Here is a 21044-nt window from a genome sequence, read left to right as displayed (position 1 = left end):
GCTGGATGGATGGAGGGATGGATGGATGGACGGAGGGGATGTTGAGTCTGCTTGATGGATTGATTTTGGGTTGTATGGCCAAATGGGTGGATGGAGTGAAGGAGTGTTGGAAGAATGGATGGATGGATTATTTGGGTTAGATGGATAGATAGGTGGATGAATAGGTAGCCTGCCTGTACCTTTCCTACAGTATAAGTAGGTGAGGGGTAAAATGAATGGAGGGGACAAAATCTCTAGGAGTAGTTTGTTTCCAAAGGATCTCTGGACATGCCAAAATGACACCAAATCGATCGCTTTGGACCAAAACTGGCTGACTTCAAGGGCTTTTTCAGGCTACTCATGGGTCTTCTAATGATAGGCATATCTACCAATATGTAAACGCATCGCTTTTCTTCGATAATTTCGGGTGAAAGTGCCACTCACAGCAGCCCTCTTCATCTGAACCATCCCCGCAGTCGTCCACCAGGTCGCACAGCAGCAGCCGCTCCACGCACGCCCTGTTTCGCGTGCAGTGGAAGTGCGTGAGCGGCGGGCATTGTGCAACGGCGGGTGGCACGGAGCAGTCGTGGAAGGACACGTCGTCCAGGGCGGAGATTCCGTCGAAAACGCCCAGGCTGATTTTGGCCAAAGCGATCTGGAAGGGCCTCGAGATACGACCCAGTTGCACGCTCACCCGGTTCCAGCGGCTTCCCTGGTCATACAAAGTCCTCCAGATAATGGTGTTGTTTTGGACACCGCTGATGCGAAGGTACATGTCGGCGGCGCCCACTGATATGCCTGTGTTGTAATGCCTGGACGAAGGAAAAGGGAATGAAATCTGGTCATCTTTCAACAGAGAAGGAAGCTAATAGTTTGTCTCACCAAAATGTCATGGTGCACCCGGAGGCGGACTGCTGAAACCACGGTCCTCTGAGAACCGCCCTCGGATAAAGACTGCTGCTGTTCTTCAGTATGAACATAAAGTGACCTGTAGTGAAGTGACAAATTAGTCTTCAGAGACCCCTAAATTCAATTGTGTGGAGTTCCTCGTGGCTCTGTTCCTCAACCCCACCTATCTAAGCGACAGGATGTGTTTCACTCTTTCTGAGAATTGTGTTCCACGGACTTGATCGAAATTTCAGAAAATGCACTCTCTGAGTCCAAACTAAGAAATGCAGAGGAATTTGGGAATATTGTCCAATCACAGTTCACAGTTGCCACAGGTTGGTGGAATCAATGCAACATAAATGTGAAGCAGATTTATGAAACAATAGTTACACAACTTGGCGGCACGGTAGCGGCTGGTTAGAGCGTCTGCCTCATAGTTCTGAGGACGGGGGTTCGATTCCCGGTCCCGCATGTGTGGAGTTTGCATGTTCTCCCCGTCCCTGCGTGGGTTATCTCCGGGTACTCCGGTTTCCTCCCACATCCCAAAAACATGCACGCTAGGTTCATTGAAGACTCTAAATTGCCCGTAGGTTGGAATGTGAGTGGGAATGGTTGTTTGTTTATCTGTGCCCTGCGATTGGCTGGCAACCAGTTCAGGGTGCCCGCCTCTTGCCCGTTGATAGCTGAGATAGGCTCCAGCACTCCCCCGACCCTTGTGAGGATAAGCGGCTCAGAAAATGAATGGATGGATAGTTATACAACTTAATAATGACAATGTTTAATGAAAGACTTTGCTTCCCTTTAAATCATTAAGCTCATATTTAGTTGTTCTGAGAACTGCTACAAATCTGTGTTGTGTGGAGGCAATCAAAATACCTAAAATAAAGTTTCCAAGCCCATTCCAAAAAATGCAGAGGAATTTTGGACTATCACAGATGTGAAGCAGGTCTCAGGCACAGTGGTTATACAACTAAATATTAGTAGTAATGTCAAATTGAAGATTTCGCTTTCCGCTGAATCCCTGAGGTAATATTTCGTAGTTTCTCCACCTTTCTTCACATTTGTATTGCATGGAGTCAACCAATACTTCGGAAAGTGGAGTTACGGTGGCGAAACTGAAAAATGCAAAGGAACTGTGGAACCTTGGCCAATGACCCTGGGATGAAAAAAAAAAACCCTTTCCCAGGAGCCAGAAGTTTGTCGGCTCCATGTAACACAGATGTGAAGCAGTACTCAGAAACAGTGCTGAAGAAGCCAAGTACAAGCACAGTGATTCACTGGAAAGCAAAATGTTCATTGTAATGTTGTAGTTGTATAACAACTGGTTCTGAAATCTGCTTCACATCTGTGTTGCATGGAATCGGAACACAACTGTATATACAGTATACACGTAGTACTTCACGATGCAGGCAGATGTTCCCCTCAGGAAACGTGTCATGCCCGCAAGATTCCCACTCAACAAGCTCGTGGGACCAAAACACACACTTTTATTCGGTCTCCATATCGGAAAACAGAGCACACGGTGACAAAAACAACAGATGGCGGACCACTTAGTATTCAGGGATATGCTCGTACCCTCTGTGTTGTTACCGGAGTGGTCCAGAGGCGGCGGCCGACCGTAGTACTCCGGCGGTACGTCCGCGGACGAGCCCCTGACCCAGTCGAATCCGTCTCCAAGGGTGAGCTCGTACCAGCCGCAGGAGCCACCCTCAAAGTCGCACTCCGAAGCTGGACAAAGACATAAAGGACATTTTATACCATGCAAGTTATAGACAACGATATTAACGAGTTACCTTTTGGACAATGTTTATCAGAAATTAGTAATACTACATAATGTTGTTTTATTATCATTTACAAATTCAATTCATTTTTGAAACGTAATTTCATAATTGAAACTTTAGTTCATGAGGTTTACATTATAGGGAAAATGAATCATTTTTCAGCTGTAATTTTTTTCAAACTCGAAATAACTATTTATTTATCTATTACTTTATTTTTTTATTTTCAAAATCTCCCAATCTAGCAGTACACACACACACAAAGATTAAATACAATCACTGCCCGAGTTCAGTTCAGTTGTTTTTAACTTTTAAGTTCAATACATTTATATTAAATCTTTAAGAAATGTTTTTTTTTTAAACATTTATAGCGTGACAATTTTTATTTAGCGTAAAAGATGCATGTTGAATGCATTCAAACAAATCTTGAAATAACTTTGTATCATTCTTGTCATGAGAACGCACTGTACATTACAAAAAAAGTGCTTACGGCAGTTGCTTTCGTCGTCGCCGTGGGGACACTGCGGCGTGAAGTCGCACACTTTGTCCCCCTCTACGCACCGGCCGCCGCCCTTGCATGCGAACAAGGATGGGGGGCAAGCACTGCTGAGAGGCAGCGGCGCGCTGGGAACCAAAACTTAGAAAAACGACAGCATAGTTTTCAATGCTTTTTATGTGTGAGTATTCAACACGTGGTGAAGAATGTCAGTACCAGGCACACAGTGGGGACTAAAGGAAATGTCATCGATGGCCAGCACCTCTGATGCATCACTTTCCGCTGTCAGAGTCCCTCGAATTACCACCTGGTGGACATGCGCGCACGCACAAACACATTTTTAGCCACAACCATGATAAACAATACAAAATGAAATGGATTAACACTGTGACCATGTAAATCAAAAAATGAACAATACAGTACAACATCAGGTTGTTTCTTTGACTTTCATTTAATAAACTGTATTTTTATTTATTTATTAGTTGTTGTTGTTTTTTTTTTTTGTTTTGCTTCTTCTCCTGGGCTTTGTTGGGTGTAACATCATATCCGCAGTGACAAAGTCCACAGAGCAGTCTTATATGTACCTTTGGATCTTTATTACCCGTCGTATATGGTGTGTGTCATTGTGGGGGAGGAGGAACTGGAAGTAGCTTGGACTGAAAATGATTGCATTTTGTTGCTTGAATTAGTTTTAATTGCATTTCCCTTCCGTTATTAAATGCAGATTTTTTTCCAATGAAATGTCAGTTTGATTTGATTGAATTATTTTTTAAACAATTTAAAAAACATTCTATGGAATTTATTTTTGATATGTAGCAAAAGCGTACCAAGAAGTTCAAACAATATCTCTTATTCTGGTTAATGGCATTTCAACTCATTTTAATGGGGAAGGATAGTTTGACATACAAGTATTTGGAATTAACATTTTAAAAAAAATAAAGTGTAATATGATTGTTTTGGGGCGTGGGGTTGCTCATTTTTTTTTTTAGATTGAATGTTTTTCTTCAATTTAAATTCATTTAATTTTAATTTGCTTATTTTAGTCTCATTTTCATTTCTTTTAATTACCATTGATTATTTGGTTGTTTTTAACGCAAACTCTTTTTCATAAAAAAATAATTCAATCTATTATTGCAGTTGTACAATAATAGTTCTAAGAGTGTAAAAAGGGCATGCACCTGAAAAGTGTTGTTGCTGGAAAACCGGACGATAGCCCGCTGCCACTCTTCCGCTGGAGTGGACTGCTTCCATAGCACAGTGCTGCGACCCAGAGGACCGGTCTCCATTAGAACCTCAAGCGCTCCATATTGGGCCGAGACGTAATGGTAGAAGCTCATCTAATAAGGACAGATGGTATTACACAGATGGTATTACACAATTTACATGTACAAATGAATCGGGTTACTGACATAGTTTACAATAGTTTACAATGGTCCTCATTAAATCATTGTTATTACATAGGTATAGTGTAAACTAAACCCTATAAATAAAGTTTAGTTTAAGATAAGCAGAGCTGCATTGAGTTGTATTGGACGCACACGATAGTCTTAGCTAACAGCGTTAGGGGCCGATAAGCGGCACGTACCGGATTGCTCGGTGAAGTTGTCGATGCGGTGGTATTTGTTTTTGATTACATGTGACACATACGGTGGATATAAAAAGTCTACACACCCCTTTTCAAATACCAAGTTTATGTGATATAAAACATGAGCTTAAGATAAATCATCTCAAAACTTTTTCTACCATTAAAATTACCTAGAACCAGGACAACTTAAATCCATTTTTTTATAATCTTTTTGAGATAGGAAGTAAAAATAAACAACTGAGAATGTGGTTGCACAAGTGTGCACACCCCCTTATAACTGGGCATCTCTTGAAAATATATATTTTTTTCATCCATTGAGTTGTACAGGTTACTTTAATTTTAGCACATTAATGGTGGAAAATGTTTTTGAAATGAGATCTTTGTTCTTGGTATTTTTAGATCACAAAAGCCTGGCATTTGAATAGGGGTGTGTAGAGTTTTTGCATCCACAGTTCATGCACTATAGTGCTGCCGAAATGAGTGAAAATGCTTTGTCTTAATGGGTTACCTGGCAGCCGTCAGCCGGCCCAAACTGAGGACTTATCAGCTGTGCAGTGGTAGCATGTCCTCTTTGAGGTACAAGGGACAGGAAGTATGCTGGAGAATTGAACACATGGAAGTGTGAGTGAATCAACTACATTCAGTCAATTTAGAGACGATAAAATAAGGTCTCAAACCTGATTGGTTGTTTCCATGGTCGCCTTGGATGGGCGCAAGCGCCGTGGTTCTGTTCCACTGAGAAAATGCTTGCAATGGTTGGATCAGGTCACAGAAGCCTTCGTCAAAGTCACACCTCTTATAGTGGGAACCTGCACAACAAAACAACAGTTTTGCTCTTACTAGTGATGTGTTTCATGTCTTTTAGATCTCAACTCATTTTTTTTTTTTTTGCCAAGTTCTTTGCTTATTTTTTTTTTATTTTGTGATTTATTTTTTGTATTTTTTTCATTTGTATTTTTTTTTTTTTAAATGGTATAATTTTTTTCTGGAGGAAAAAGGTCACAATACTGCAACAATCATTATTTTTTTTTTTTTAGGGTGTGTCGCATTGACTTACAGTGTCGCTCATCGCCACCGTCGTCGCAATCGTTGGTGAAGTCGCAAGCGCTGTCTTCGGAAAGACGCGTGCCATTCGCGCAGGTCAATTGCCAATTCAAACAAGCGTCAGTAAAAAAGGCCAAGGTCGAGGCCGCCAGCAGCACTCGCCGAAATTCCCACAACAACATCACGGACATCCGCGAACGTCCACTACGTGACTTTTTACAGGAGAGGCTCAACGTGATTGTGCCCCAGCATGTCGTAAAGGGTCATAAATGGCTTTTATGGCCCTTACTCAATATGCATGCTTGGTTGATTTAAGTTTTTGTATTGAACCGATGCGAAGTGAGCGAAACGTTAAGTTGCTAGCATTAATGGAGGATAACAGATTTTTCTGAACCATCTGTTCAGAATGTGTTGATAATTCACTCAAAAATGTGAAAGACAAAGCAAAACATCGGAATAAATTGTATATTAACGTCCATATACTTGAGTATACAATATAAACCCCAAAAACTGGCTGTAGTTCGAGTAATAACTAATAACTGGCCGACGTCTTGGCTAACTGCTTTGAATGGATGATAAGTCGCAGAGAAAAAGTCGCAATATTACGAGAAACTCGTAATTATACCCAAGAAAAAAGAAGTGTAAAATTATGATTAAAGTTGTATTTTTTTTAAATATAAAAAGTCATAATATTGTGAGATTAGTCATATGTTTTTCCAGGAAGAATTCGCAATGTTATGAGATTAAAATCATATATTGCTATGACAAAATACATGAGATTTATTTTTTCTACAAAAAGTGATAATAGTAAGGGAGTAAACTTTTTCGAAAAAAAGTCTTAGTATTAAGAATATAGTCTTGTTTTTACGGGGAAAAAACTGTAACATGACAATATTAAACTAATATTTACTTTACAGAAACAAGTCATAATATGAAGAGATTAAAGTTGTATTTTTTTTTCACGATAAACTTTTTGCAATACTACAAGATTTAAAGTCATATTTTTTTTTCCTGGGGGAGAAAGGTGTAATAATATGATAATAAAACTCCATTTGTTTTTCTTCAAGTCAAGTTTTATATAAATGTAATGTAATATTATGAGAATAAAGTTGTATTACTTCAAGAAAAAGGTGTACTATAACAAGAGTAAAGTCATTTTTAATAGGAAAAAGGGGACATATCGTGTGATTAAAGTATTATTTATGAGGGGAAAATTAAGAGAATACAAACGTAAATTGGGGATTACAGATTTTTTGTCAAGTAAAAATATTGTAATATTATCAGAATAAAGGTGTTCTGTTTTGACAAAAGTAACGTTGGTCCCTTTCGGAGAAAATGGCGAAAACTATAAATTATTACTATTAATATTATTATTAATATTACTAGACTCAAATTGTTGTTTTTTTGTGGGGGGGGGGGGGTGGTGGTGTAGCACTACAAGATTAGTTTGAGGGGAAAATATGTAATATTAGGAGACTTAAGTCTAAGTCTAAGGTAATGGTTGTAAAATTCTGCGAATAAATATGTATTTTTACAGAAAGAAACAACAATAGTCAGTCGATGTCGCATGGGGGATTACCCCTGATAGAAAAGCGGTTCCTCAGCCCTGACATAAACACATAAAGATTGAGGCTTTGCTGCCACCTAATGTTGCATTTACAATCGCTACATTCCCTTTCAGACATTAAGAAACAAATAAAAAAGAATCTACTTTTGGGATATCCCAACTAGTGTACTACACCATACTGTCACCCAGGAGGTTTAATCAACATCTGCTGTGGCATTTCATAACAACCAAATGAAATCTGCACGTGTGAGTGAAAATCCAGAGCAACATTGAAAAACAATGTTCACTTTTAGGGTGTACCATAACCATACCAGGATGTGTCACCCATGAAGTTTCATCCGCATGGGAATACTTTCCATTTTAGTCGTGCAATATCTGCCAGGTTATGCGGTGTATGCAGCAGGGCGCTTGCACCCCTTTCACCTCACGCCTCTGCAGCAAATAAACAAGCGTCAGCCGTGCTGATGTATCCTGAATGTGTGGTGGGCTAAACTGGGCGGCAATGACAGCGCTCGGTCATCATGAAGCTCTACTTGATGTACACCCGGTTGCCAAAGTGGACGACGTTTCCAGGTACAGTGGGAGGGGAGGGTCCTTGAGCAGATCTACGTAGCCAAGAATCCACACCCAGCGTTGAGCCCGTTATTTAAAATAAAAAACATTCTCAACATATTGTTACCCAATTAGAAAAATAACTTAACTTAAATATGATTAAATAATAAAGGGTTGAACAAATCCAAAAGACAAGACGATAAACAAGCCACCCGTTCTGTTTTACAGATCTATGGCCGTAACGTGTGTCTCGTGTGATTGCGTCACAATAATGCGACAGTGTAAAAGTGTAAACAGATTCTGCAGCTTCCTCACTCGGTCGCTAACATGAAGGACCAATGGTTAGCTTTCCGGTCGTAAATGTTAACGTGGTGTCAATAATCCGAACATTTGTATTAAACAATTTTTTTAACGTTTGACGTCGAACGTCTACCGAATGATGGCGCTTTCCTTGTTGAGCCTGTGCGCCAAGGAGGTGGTGGGCGACCACAGCTTGTCGACCCACTGGCTCCGCTGGGTGCCTCGCGAGCTCTACGGCCCGCTGCTGGAGGCCTCGTTCGCCGGATGCAAACCGCTGGCCGTCGGGGAACTGGTGCAGAAGTGGCCCGAGCGTCGGCTGCGCGTCGGGGGGCGCAGGAAGCCAGGGCAGCGGCCCCCGTGTCGGCTCTGTGTGCAGGCTCTGTTGCTCGCCGTCGTAAGGGGACTTTCCGATCAGAGGTTGGTAGTCGAGGATCGATTATTGTTATTTATTTTTTATTAGTAGTAGTAGTAGTAGTAGTAGTATGCTGCAAAGCGAGGATGTGCATAATAATTATTTGATGTTATTCCTAGGATGCATTTCATATTTCCCCCCTCCTTGCATCTAGATGTGCACTGCGAGTGTTGGATCTCTGCGGGTTGCAAGGGGATGAGGGTCAGACGGTGGACTCGATGGGGGGCTGGTCCCTGACCATAGCGCTGTGCACCATGGTGGTCCAGGCCCGAGCCGGAGAACGGAAGACGTTCTGTACCCTGGAGCGAGAGAAGGATGTGAAACGAGAGAGGGGACAGCGCAAGAGAGTCAAGGAGGCAAATGGAGACAAGAGCATTGAGGGCTCTGCGGGGCTCTTCAGAGAAGCAGATTTGATGAAGGGGGTGAGGAGGAGGATGGAGACAGAGAGGAGGCGACAGAGCGTGGGAACGGAAGGCGACGAGAAGGAAAGTCACTCGCCATTGCAGGTGAGGGCGGACATTTTCGTCAACGCCCGCTCTTGGGAGCGTGTGCGCGCGGCCCTGAGCGCGGGGGGACCCCTGGAACTGCAGTGCAGATATCTGCACGTGGAGGAGGTCTCCATGAGCAGCATCGGGACCCTGCTGGACTTCCTGCCGCCCCGGGGCCTGCTGGGCGTGGACGTGCGCTACAGCAACCTGGGCGTGGCCGGCCTGGCTCAGCTGCTCCCTCGGCTCGCTGCCTTCCCCGACTTGAGCTCCCTCTGCCTTCACTATTGCAACTTGGACCTTCGCCGGGACCGGCCGGGGCAGGAGGCGGCGCTCCGAGACCTCTCCCGGGGTCTGGCGCAGCTGCGGGGACTGCAACGCCTAAGCCTCACGGCGCTGCGTTTGCCTGGACAACTTCGTGTGCTGCTCAGGTATGAAAACATTGGTTAAAGATGCGCGCAATAAATATCCTGCCTTTTGTTACTAGGGCAAGGCGTCCATCAGAGCGGCGGCCACTATTTGAAGTAATAAAGTAATGCCTTGTTTTTATTATTGAGACATCCATTAGAGTGGAGGCCTTTATTTGAAGGAACAGTATGCACATACTCTTATGTCTTATCTTTTGATAGTTGAGTTATTTTATTCTTTAATGATTTGAAGAAATGCAGTGTTGTAATACTCTTCAAGTCCTGTACTTGTTGCAGTTCCTTGCCTCAGCCTCTGGAGGTGCTGGAGCTGCCTTACTTGAGCCTCAGCGCGGCCGATCTGGCCTACCTGTCGTGCAGCCGGCACGCTTCCTCCCTGCAGCGGCTGGACTTGAGCGAGAACCGACTCAATGCCGACACGCTGCCCTCCGTACGCCGCCTCCTGTCGCAGGCGTCGGGCAGCCTGCGCCACCTGTCGCTGAGCGGCTGCGGGCTCAGCGACGACCTGCTGGGCCCGTTGCTGCCTTCCCTTGGCTGCTGCTCGTCCCTCCGAAGCCTGGCCCTCGCCCTCAACCCGCTCTCCACCGCCGGTCTGGTAAAGGCGGTGAGGACGGTGGCGAGGGTGCCCTCCATGCGCCAGCTGCTCTACCCCAACCCCCTGGAGGACTACCAGCCAGGCCTCCCCGAACTGCCGTCCAGCGCGCAGCTCCTGGACTGGCCTCTGGACGAGTCCACGGATATTCACGCCACCAGCAGCCTCCTCAACAAAGTTCTGCAGGACTGCGGACGCTCGGATATTGTGCTCACTTGCGACCTGCTCAATTATGATCAAGACTTAGCAGAGTGATGGTCATTAATGCAGCGTTCTCGAAGGATCCACCTTTTCATTTTTATATTAAACGTGAGCAGAATGTCATACTCGTGCAATGTATTCTTATTTTCATACTTCATTTCTTAATATATCAAATTTCCATTTTCCAACTCATTTTGTGTCCTATGCACACATCTCTAGTCAGTATCGATAGGCAGATTCTAAGGCTGCCAATTTTTTCCCGTTCCTATTTTTTTCAGGCGCACCTAATGTTCTGAAATTATTTCAGATTTTTTTTTAACACCAGATATTTGTTTCACATACAATAATCATCTTTCATGGCGTAAACATACTGAAAAATGGATATCTACGTGACATTTTCATTAAATGTTTTGTCATTTTAATACTCTTGAGTCTCGTGATGTTTGCTGTTGCTGAGTGGAGGCCAGGAAATACTGTATTGTAATACAGTTGACCCCCGCATACTCGCAGTGGATTCAGCTGTTTTTTTTTTCTTCCCATCCCGAAAACACTTATGGCAGTTTATCTCCGCTTATTCAAGAATTTTTTGGGTTGGGAAAAAAACAATTCCCAAGGCAATTATCCGAGGATTACAGTGAACATTAGCTGACCTGTGTTGTTTTCTTTCGAGATTCCAGCTCAAATTCGGCGTCGCTACCGTTTCAGTGAGTTGAATTTACACACCACGGAGTTTTCTTTTGCATGTTGTTGTACATATGAAGCCTTTGTGGTTGAGGAAGCCACATTTACTTACTGTTGATGAGTTAGCGGACATGTCTTGTTCCGGTCTCTCAGTTTATTATTTACATCTCGAACCTTTCACTTCCGCTTGTGCCCCTCAGTCACAACACCGCTAAAGTTGCAAGCATTGTGGTGGTGGTGCTGGGGCAGTTAGTAAGACATCAATGTATTTGTTGTTTTACAAAGTGCTTCTCCTTATTAGCACATGAATGAAGTTGAATAAGAGCAGATGAGTGCTGCGCTCCACAGAATATCCCACGTCTGGCCAATGCAAGAACGAGACAAGAACAAGACTTTTGGGGCCGGAGTCTGAGAGAAGACCAAGACCTTCAAAATGTGGTCTTGAGACCGGTCTCGAGTGTTCCAACACGTACACCTCCGAAATCTCCTGTCTTTTGTTATTGAGGCACAGTGTCCATTAGCGAGCGGATCCCTATTTGAGCAGCTACAGTAAGCTAAAAGTATCTTCGGAGGTGTCAATTTTACCCCGCTGGGTTGCATGTGTGGTACTTCACATATATGTATTGGAAAACTGTACTTGAAAGGATAGAGATGATAGTAAATATAATTTTCCCTACACTTCCAAATGACATACTGTTTTCTGTGTGTGTGTGTGTGTATAGACAGACCAACAGATGCACGATGTAACAAACCCTTGCCATTCGCTCATACTAGTACACAGTAAAAGTTTATATTTGTGTAACGATACACTATAAAAATCCATGTGACAAAATGTACACAACCTATTTGTGTCATGAGTACCAATTGACAATAAAGGTCCTTCAAGTGTTTCAAAAGGATTCTACAATCTTTCCCTCTAATGCGTTTTCTTCGTGACCACTTCGGATGGCGAATTCCCTTGTGAAATAGTGCATTTCTATTTTACCCGAGTGGTGTGCGGTCGCTATTCCTGAATATGTGTTCTGTTGTCCCGCATCTCCAAATGCAGCCATGGCCGTCAGCCTGAGGATGTAAAATAATACAGTGAACACATACACTATTAAGACATTTAAGAACGACTTAAGTGGGAATCCTTGAATGCACCTTGTGCGCAGTCATAGTGAAATTGAAAGTTTGTTTTTGCTTCTCTCACAATGCAGCTACTAATTGCTCTTGTAATCTCCTTTGCGTTAAAATCTGCCAGTTTCTCCTAACATTTATTTTGTAAATATTCCAAGAAGTGATTTTAATGACTTACATTGTTTGTCCACAGTGGTAGTGCACACTTTAATTTGTGGTGGTTTGTTTGTGTTGATTACTTTAACTACTGAATACAGTCATTTATGTAACATGGCTTTATGATTGTGTACATGCTACATGCATGGTGTTGATGCTTATGATCCTCTCCGTTTTACGATCTTTCTCGGCATCTTGTAGCATCTATATGGAGGAGGGACGTTTTTATCGCAGACTTTAAATATTTGCGGCAGGGCTCAGTCCCTATCCCGCGCAAATCGCAAGTGTTCGATGTATATGAACACATAATACAAGTGTCAAAATCACCTGTCAGCGTGCAACTGCTCTGTAACCACAGGCGCCGTGTCGCTCTTCAACAGGTCCCAAATGTAAAGGCGGGACGCAGCATCCAGCACGCAGAAGACCGCCGGCCTGGTCTGGCTCCACTGCAACGAGACCACCTCCTCGCCGGCAGTGCCGTCCGCCCACTCGGCCGCCGGTTTGTCACGGCTGACCTCGTGTAGCCGCACACTGCCGTCGCTGCAGCCCACCTGGCACGCGACCACGGTAACGTTTAAAAGCCTCACTTAAGTTACGGTGCAGTCATTAATAGATTTATGAATGTGATGGATGTTGCTCTCCTGTCATATAAAATCATGTATCTAAATGGGCAGATAGATGTTTGCACTTTAAGTGCATCTGGGAAGTATTCACTGTGCTTCACTTTTTCCACATTTTGTTACATTACAGCCTTATTCCAAAATGGATACAAATATTTCTTCCCCTCAATATTCTACACAAAACACCACATAAAGACAATATGAAAAATGTTTTGTTGAGAATTTTGATAAATTATTGACATAAAAAAAAAAAACGTTTTGTTTCTAGATGCACTGTATACGTATAGCGCGTTTTCCTACATAAACACGAAAGGCTGTTGCTCACCAAAAACAAGTGTGGCCTAAAAGGAGAAAACTGGATGGCGGTGACATCAACAAGGCGGGTGGCAAGCTGCTGCGAGCTGTAGCACTTGGGCAGGGCTTTCAAACCCTGAGTGGTGCCGTGACTGACCAGACCCTTGAGCGGAAACAAGTCGTTTTAGAGTCCGTATGGCTTTTATTTCTGTATTTTGAATCATGCTCACCATATTGGTGCCGATGAAGAAATGGCTGGGGTCAGTGGGGAGAAATTTTAAATGAAGCGACTGCGGCGGTCCTGTTTTGTCCGCGTGCGACTGCGAAACCCTGTGAGGTCGATCAAGGTCAGGGGTTATAAGATTCCCATCCAAAAACAACCCGGAACACTCGACACTCGTACGCAGATATGTTTCCATTAAATGTAAACAAGATCGTGTGACCCCCCCCCCCCCCCCCCCCCCCACCCCCATGAACTCCATTGCGGCAGCTGTGTGCCGCTTTATGGCCTATTTTGAGAGGGCTCGCCTGGCGCTGACAAAGGATCATCGCATGCTGTTTATCATAGCTCACCCTTTGGCCGTCACGCAGGCCGAGCTGTGGAGCAGTTTCACTTTGCCACCCGGCCTCAGACCTGCGAAACCACATGCGCGCGCACGTGTGAGAAATACGAGCACATACATAATGTTCATGACCCGAGCCAGCTGTGAGGTCCCGACCTCCAGACTTCTTTTCATTCTTTCTCTTCTCAGACTGACATTTACATGATTTGTGTAAGTGAATGAAAAGAGGAGTCAGTTCACATGATGCGTCAATGAGAACTGAAACGTTTTTACATTATGTGCGTCTATGGAGAGACGTGTTTATGATTATGTGAATGGACGGACAATTTTGCATTGTGCCTGTTCATAAATGTACATCAACATGTTTTGACTGTGTGGACAAAAAAGTTGCTATTGTGTGTATGTCAGCAGAGGTATTAGTGAATAACTAAATAAGGACAGTTGAAACCTTATGTAGTTTCCAGAAAACGCATGAGTGGATGGGTTCCCAAAAGGTTATTTTTTTTATATGTAACTTAAGCTCATTTGCAGTTGAAATGTGATATGTCACTTGCGTAGCCATGGTTGAAACCTTGAGTATATTCACGGGGAAAAAATATGAAACTTGCCGAGATCTGTCTGGGAGCCCGCCTCGTTGGCTTTTGGGAGTTGCACTACCACCTACAGGCCACACCGAGAACAACCTTTAAGGACATTCCTAGAAAACAAAACAAAACAAAGCAAAAAAGTAAAACCAAATGGACACCTACCCAAAGATTCAACAGCCCGTTGTCGTCCATCGAAGCCAACTGGAACGACAATCCCAACAACTCTGGACATGAGGGGAGATCGTTGAAATTAGGACACAGAACACTCCTCCTTCTTCTCCGCAGCCTGGATGCCTCACCTTCCTCAGATGCTAAGAAGACCGCCTCTGGCCCCGCCGCCCCGGTCACAGTGGCGGGAACAACCTCGACGGACGTCACTGATGAGAAATGGACTGAGGGCACTGCATCTACACACACGCAGACTCTGATTCGACGTTCTCAACGGTTGCTAATCGTATGCAGCACCGCAACATACGATTCACACAGACTTACTCATTTCTAATTTGATGGGTGTATGTACGTATCATGAAAGGACAAACGAAAACAAGAAGCCACAGGAGGGCTGCCATTTTGGTTTAGGGCTGCCATTTTAGGGTTATTTTGACCATTTCCTGGGGTCGTCCCGCCATTTAACTCCACAGGGTCAGAGCCAGGTCAAACGTGACATACCAGTGGAAAAGGTAGGCCGTCTGAAGGTCCACTCGTCCTCGCCCACCTTCAAGCGATGGTGGTTGCCGTCGGGCTCCCGTAGGTCCCACAGCGCCACGGAGCCGATGCGCGTGCCGGCGAACACCAACGTTGCCTTTCCCGGGCTGAAACAGCAGCACTGCACCTGTGAGAGGATCGACAGGGGTCACAGCCTAAACTCAAACGGTACCCATGTACTTGGCCATTAGAAACGCTCTTCAGCCCGCTTGACAATAAGCACGACAAGAAATAAACCACAAAGGGCACCTCTGATTCACAGAGCAGGATCTTCTGCGGTCTGGATGGCTCCCACATGTTCCAGACGCAGATGACGGCGCAGCCGCGATGCCGCACGACGTCGCCGGTCGAAGCTGAGGGCTCGTGGACCGACAGGAGCCTGTGCCTCCGCACTTGAGAGAAGAGCACCCGGCTGACGGCGCGACCTGGATGAAACCGCAATGAGTTGAGTTGAATACATTGAGTAAACACGAGCCAACGTGATGGCACCTGCGCACCGCGGAGGAAAGGCAAGTCGGTGTTGAGTTGCAGACTTCCGTCGCTGAACGACAGAGCGTCCTTTTGTGCCGTCCGGCCCTGGAAGGAACTTCTCTCGGCGTGATCCTCCTCCAGCAGCACGGACATCACCTGTCATCAGCGGCGGGAAGACACGAGTACAAGTATTTTGTTACTGTACTTAGGCACAGGGTCAGCAGCATCGTGGTGGAACGTGAACGAGCCTTAACAATAACAACAGATTTGGAGAAGCGAGATACCGTGGTGCCCCAAAAAAACTAAACAAACAACAACAACAAAACTGAAATTGCTGTAATGCGTATTTTAATAAGGAAAAATAGCACTCAGGACCCAAATAAAAATGATTCACCTGGGAGGCGGCACGCAGGAACGCGGCCAGGCGCCTCGAATCGAAGTTCATCCCGATCATTTTTCGAGTTTCATGTGACTGGTTTGGATCTGTGACACAAAAAGGCAACACGTCAATGATATGATTTTTGCATTTTAGTTACGTTATACTGGCATGACTGACCGCATGCTGCGTTTGTTTCACTGCAATCTGTTGCCTCTTTCTTGTAAGCGCATATACTGTATCGCGGTAGATCAGCGATTCTCAGTATGGTACACGTACGTGGGCTCCCTCTTGTGGTACGTTCAAGAACCACAGAATTAAATCATCTATTAACTGTGACTATTTTATTTAATCCCGTTCTGTTCCAATGCATTTTGGGGTTTTGAGTTTCTCCTTTCTAGGGTTTAGTTCAGGGGAAGTTGTCCATCTTTGTCAGCTGTTGGCCTATGAAGCCCTTTGCGACGCTATGATTCAGGGCTTTAGAAAAAAAAACGTTACTTGACGTGTGTATCTATGAAGGTTTAAAATGTCTGCATTCCAGTTTTGTTTCCTACCGCCACAGGCCCCGCTTTGCTCTGCGGGATGCTGAGTCCACTTGTCACTTAAGTCCACCTCCTCAGTCTGGATGTCCCGGTCGGCATTTTCCTCGTTACACTGGACGTAAGCCTGGCGAGGGATTCGTCAGCATTGGGCGAGGCCGCGGCTAACTAGAAATCTGGCGATCGGTGTAAAAGAGAGATGTAAACTGACCTGCTTTGTGTTTGCGGCTCCGAAGTTCCTAATGTACATGTCATATTCGCTGACAGGAGGTAGATCCAGAAGGGAAAACGTGGTGGAGAAATCCAGATCAATTAAGCGAAGCAGCTCCGCACTGCGCTTCCTGTTATCAAGATGCAAAATTGAGGGAGTAAAAGTTATTAGCCTTTAACACATCCTATAGAGACACTCCATTGTGACATGTGACTTTGCAGAACAATCAAACAGACTTAAATGCCTCGTGACATTAACATCCTGACGGGAAACACTCGGTTAGAGAGTGTTCTAGTTGTTTTGTGTCTATCGTTGATTCTCGTTTTTTTTAATTTATTTTTTTAACTGTTTTCATGTTCAACATTAAAGTTCAAATAAAAAACAATCACTTCAGATATTTAACGGGTTAGCGTCACAAGGTTAATATTTGTTGCCTGCCTTTGTTTCATGGCGACTTTCTTGCTGACTTCTCGCTGCTTCGCCGCCACAAAGTCGATGAACTTTCCTCGCTGGGAGCCTCGACTCTCCTTCTCGTCTGAGCGCTTCACTGATAGCAAAAGGTACATTATTATTCCACATTCGTTGATTTTTTTACGGAACTATCAGGACTACCTCTGGACCATTCGGGCTTTTCTTCTCCTTCTTCCTCCTCTTTGCTAAAAGGAGAAAAAGATGCCCGGACTCGTTTATTCTCTTCACCCATGGCTCTCTGGATGGCTTTAACCTCCTCGCCCACTTCCGCATTCCCGTCCTCCTCCTCGCCGTCCTTGTCGTCCTCGTCTAGTTCCTCGAAATCCTCTTCGTAATCCTGCCGAAACGACAAACCGCGCCCGAGTGAAGGATGCGACGAATCGGCGCAAACGCATTGTACAAAGGTGCGTAAAAATTCCTTACCGCTTTCTTGTCGAGCAAACCGATTAGGGCATGCAAACGTAACAAATAACACATAGAAAATGAATGACATAAAAGACGCAACGCGATGATATGCGGGTGCAGCAATAATCATTTTACCTCGAAGTCATCTTCGTACTCATGTGAAGGTTCATCCTCGGCTACCTGCACACGTGACAAAAAACACGTGAAGCAATGCATGTGATCGAACTGATTCTATAGATTATTTTGAGTTTATTTTTATTGTGCAAAGTGGTGATTATTATTAATAACTCGCATTCATCATAACGTGTACATTGTGCGTATGCACGTTCGTGACCGAGGGTGCCGTTGGACTTTATTTTTTATTTTTTTTAAACTATATGGATTATTTCTAGTCGTTCTGTTGATTTGTATTGTGCAAACTAGTGGTTATCATTAAACAGTCAATAATTCGAAATCAATATAAATAATATATATCATTATTAGCATGATCCATAGGAGAGCTACATTAACAAAATTACCGTGACAACTACTTTAGTGTTAATTGTTTAAAGTGGAGTTCAGCGTTCTAGTTTTACGTCTGCAATGTGCGAAATTGATTTGAGTTGACTTTGTTCATTTAAGACGGGACATTTAAATGTAATTTGTTGCCATCATTATTTTGTGCTGCACCGCTGATATGCTCTATTTAAAAAAAAAAAAAAAAAACAACAACATTTTTATTTGTTCAGCTGGTTGGAACAACTGCTGCAATACACCTATTGCCATATAAAGGCAAGGTATCATGTTAGAATACAAAAAGATTTAGACATCACCTAGTTACGTCTAACTAATGAAAGAATTGATAGCACAATCATACAACATGGACATTGCGTAACATGTACCATACATAACCAAGTGTGTCGAGGACTTTTGTTTCATTATTATACGGATTATTGCTAGTCGTTCTGCTGATTTATTGCGCGAGGTGGCGGTCATCAAGAGTAAATGGCGAGACAAGGAAAAACAGTCTTCAATATCCCATAAAAGTAATCCGGGTTGGAATCTTACTGGGTCTTGTGCGTCTCCAGCTGCCACGTTCCCTGAATGCATCACATCCCCCTGGATCAAGAAGACCAACAAGGTCATGTATTTAGGTATGGCTTCCGTACACATAAGTGACCCACTAACCTCAGCTTTGCTAGTTTTAGTGTCATGGCGGTGACTGGCTTTGGATTCCCTGGAGCTGCTGTGACGTCTCTCGACGGCTTCTCTGCGTCGTTCCCTCTCGGCTCGCTCTTCCTCGGCTCGCTCCTCTCTCTCGCGCCTCGGCTTTTCATCCTGGCGGAGAGCGACGAATCGTAAAGCCGAACACGGCCGAAAGCTCCATGTATCGCCGTTAGAATGCTCACGCGGCAGGCTCTCTCTTTGTGTCTCCTTTCTCGGTCTTCTTTTTGTTTTCGGTGTTGCTCTGCGGCGTCGGGAATGAGAAACGTTAGAACGGATGCGAGATAAGTGACTGAAATGCCTCGAGAACGTTGACCTCTTTCCTCCCTCGACTGCTTCCTGTCCTCGTGCCTTTCTCGTCCGTCGTGGTCGTCCCTCCTCTCTTCGTGTCTCCTCCTGTCCCGTTCTTCCCTCCGTCTTTCTCTGTCCTCCTTCCTCTTGAGTCTGTCCTCCTCCTCCTGGGGTCCCTCCTTCGACCTGCCTTTATCCCGCTTGCCTCTGCCCTCTCTGGAGTCGCGCGCACGCCTGTTCGCGTCCTCCGGCCTTTCTGGCTCCGCCCTCGCATCCCGGTCACCGCGTCTGTCCTCTGCGCCCGAGTCCCGTCTCTCTCCGTGACGGTCTCTGTCAGTGTGGCGGCACATAACCAAGTAACGCTACTCTATTTAAGCCATGTTTAATGACATGCTAACAGTTAGCATCGACTTTGCGGTTTTAAACCCTTTAAGCAACGGATATTTGAACACAAACGGTGGAGCAATACATGTAGACAGATAATGTAACCATACTCGCAGGCATATATTCTTTATCCTCAGTGAATAATGTCTATTACAGCACCTTACTGAGCCACTCACAGTAATAATTGTAGAAGAAGTACTATTGTTTCTTTGTCTGAGTGACTCTGTTATACTGCCTCCCGGTGGCCAAGGCTGGCACACTGGCAGGAGCAGCACAATGAATGGGATTGCAGCATTATGGACAAACGCTATTTAATTATATGATTATGTTATGACTTTATAAATTACAATATTATAGATTGCTGTTTTTCCTGGAACAAATTATGGCACTTCCATTCATTCCAAAGGGGAAAGATGATTTGAGATATTGCTGTTTTGAGTTATGAGGGTGGTCACAGAACGAATAAAACTTGTATCTTAATGCAGCCCAGTGTTGTTGTTGCTGTACCCCCACCTGTGGTCTCTGTCCCCTCGCGAGTCCCTGTGGCGTCTCTCCGCGGATTCCCCACCGCGGTACTGCTTTGTGTCGCGTTCCTGTTCCTTCCTCCTGGAAAGTCGTCTTTTCAGCTCGGCAGCGGACCAGGTGTCGTCCATGCTTCTTTTCTGAGCGCACACACATTTGGCGACCATTAAACGCGCACATCAGAAGACACGCTAGTCGTGATTATACGCTTATAACGAGCAACAAGGCTCGTGGGAGAACCGCACGACAACGTCAATTTACTGACATATTGACGCTAAGAACCAGCGAAACAACAGTTCAGGCACAAAATATCCCCAATTTGAAGAGTTTCTACCTTTTCGTGGTGCATCTTGCCATCGGCGTTCGGAAAGCTTACATGTTTGCTAGGACGACACCATGACGAGAAATCAGTTTTTTTCTTCTGGCTCTGCGCATGCGCAGTTGTCCGAAACCAAGGCGAGCGCGTCACGTTCCCCCTTGACGACAGACGTATTAATCGATAGAAGAGCGCACGGCTCGATCCATTGGTGCATTAGCTGTTCTCTTCGAACTCTGATTTTAAACAATTCACGAATGATCATTCGGATATATATTACGTGTGTTATGTTTTTTTTTGGTCTCGTTATTAAGAATATTGTCATCTTGGTACCGTTGCTCAAACTGGGCGTAATGTTTTTATGCTGGACCGCGTGTCGTACACTACCGGCCAAAAGTTCTAGAACACACCTTTTCCCTTCCAAATTGAAAGTTAATCAGTTCAAGTCCAATGAAAATCCAATCCAGGTAATATTAGGGGATCGAACACGAATAAACTGGGATCTCTGCACTTAACACCCCCAAAATCTGCAAATAGGGGAATGACCTTGCTTTTGTTTAGTTGTTTGCAGGTATCATTCACAATTGCGAATCATTTTAGTCAACAAGGGAAGGTCATTCTAAAGTTTTATTTTTACAGGTCAATGAATGCTGAAATGAAGGTTTAAGCAAAGGAAGGAATGGTGCCAAATTAAAAAGTGAGTCTAGAAAGGGGGTTGAAGGAAGGAAAGCAGGGAAGCAAGGAGGTCCGTAATAAGGAAAGAAGAAAACCAGGTCTGATGAGCAAGACAGAAAAAGCAAGTTCAAGTGATGGAGGGAAAGCTTTA

General features: G+C 44.3%; 3 protein-coding genes across 3 annotated transcripts in view; 1 reads left to right on the top strand and 2 right to left on the bottom strand.

Moving 5' to 3' along the window:
* Positions 1-5989, bottom strand: part of LOC133396243 (MAM and LDL-receptor class A domain-containing protein 1-like) — a 29557-nt gene extending 23568 nt beyond the window's left edge. Inside the window, 9 exon segments of the mRNA XM_061665824.1 lie at positions 424-791; positions 862-967; positions 2443-2595; positions 3136-3282; positions 3358-3448; positions 4320-4478; positions 5235-5323; positions 5404-5535; positions 5784-5989. Of these exon segments, the coding sequence (XP_061521808.1) occupies positions 424-791; positions 862-967; positions 2443-2595; positions 3136-3282; positions 3358-3448; positions 4320-4478; positions 5235-5323; positions 5404-5535; positions 5784-5961 (1423 nt within the window). The 5' untranslated portion in view covers positions 5962-5989.
* Positions 5990-8127: 2138 nt separating this feature from the next.
* On the top strand, positions 8128-10762 carry si:ch73-174h16.4 (leucine-rich repeat-containing protein 14). Its single transcript, XM_061665829.1, has 3 exons — positions 8128-8606; positions 8756-9517; positions 9791-10762. Exons 1-3 carry the CDS (start codon positions 8326-8328, stop codon positions 10356-10358), a joined length of 1611 nt encoding a protein of 536 aa, XP_061521813.1. The 5' UTR covers positions 8128-8325; the 3' UTR covers positions 10359-10762.
* dync2i1 (dynein 2 intermediate chain 1) lies at positions 9764-20346 on the bottom strand. Its single transcript, XM_061665825.1, has 23 exons — positions 20237-20346; positions 19894-20042; positions 19022-19326; positions 18891-18949; positions 18670-18819; positions 18550-18600; positions 17638-17682; positions 17239-17434; positions 17065-17173; positions 16627-16756; positions 16431-16542; positions 15895-15983; positions 15527-15656; positions 15279-15454; positions 14994-15156; positions 14624-14731; positions 14487-14548; positions 14346-14397; positions 13748-13808; positions 13405-13504; positions 13206-13337; positions 12588-12811; positions 9764-12047 (listed from the first exon to the last, which is right to left on the bottom strand). Exons 1-23 carry the CDS (start codon positions 20249-20251, stop codon positions 11876-11878), a joined length of 2790 nt encoding a protein of 929 aa, XP_061521809.1. The 5' UTR covers positions 20252-20346; the 3' UTR covers positions 9764-11875.
* Between the last annotated feature and the right edge of the window lie 698 nt (positions 20347-21044).

This window comes from Phycodurus eques, chromosome 21 (assembly GCF_024500275.1).
Source record: "Phycodurus eques isolate BA_2022a chromosome 21, UOR_Pequ_1.1, whole genome shotgun sequence".
NCBI lineage: Eukaryota > Metazoa > Chordata > Actinopteri > Syngnathiformes > Syngnathidae > Phycodurus > Phycodurus eques.
This window is presented reverse-complemented; position numbering and strand designations above follow the sequence as displayed.

Coding starts and splice junctions, on each gene's coding strand:
- si:ch73-174h16.4 (XM_061665829.1), top strand. CDS start 8,326: ATGATGGCGCTTTCCTTGTTGAGCCTGTGCGCCAAGGAGGTGGTGGGC. Junction 8,607..8,755: donor AGGGGACTTTCCGATCAGAG/GTTGGTAGTCGA, acceptor CCTTGCATCTAG/ATGTGCACTGCGAGTGTTGG. Junction 9,518..9,790: donor CAACTTCGTGTGCTGCTCAG/GTATGAAAACAT, acceptor TACTTGTTGCAG/TTCCTTGCCTCAGCCTCTGG.
- dync2i1 (XM_061665825.1), bottom strand. Junction 18,950..19,021: donor GCAGTCGAGGGAGGAAAGAG/GTCAACGTTCTC, acceptor CCGACGCCGCAG/AGCAACACCGAAAACAAAAA. Junction 17,435..17,637: donor AGTACGAAGATGACTTCGAG/GTAAAATGATTA, acceptor TCGTTTCGGCAG/GATTACGAAGAGGATTTCGA.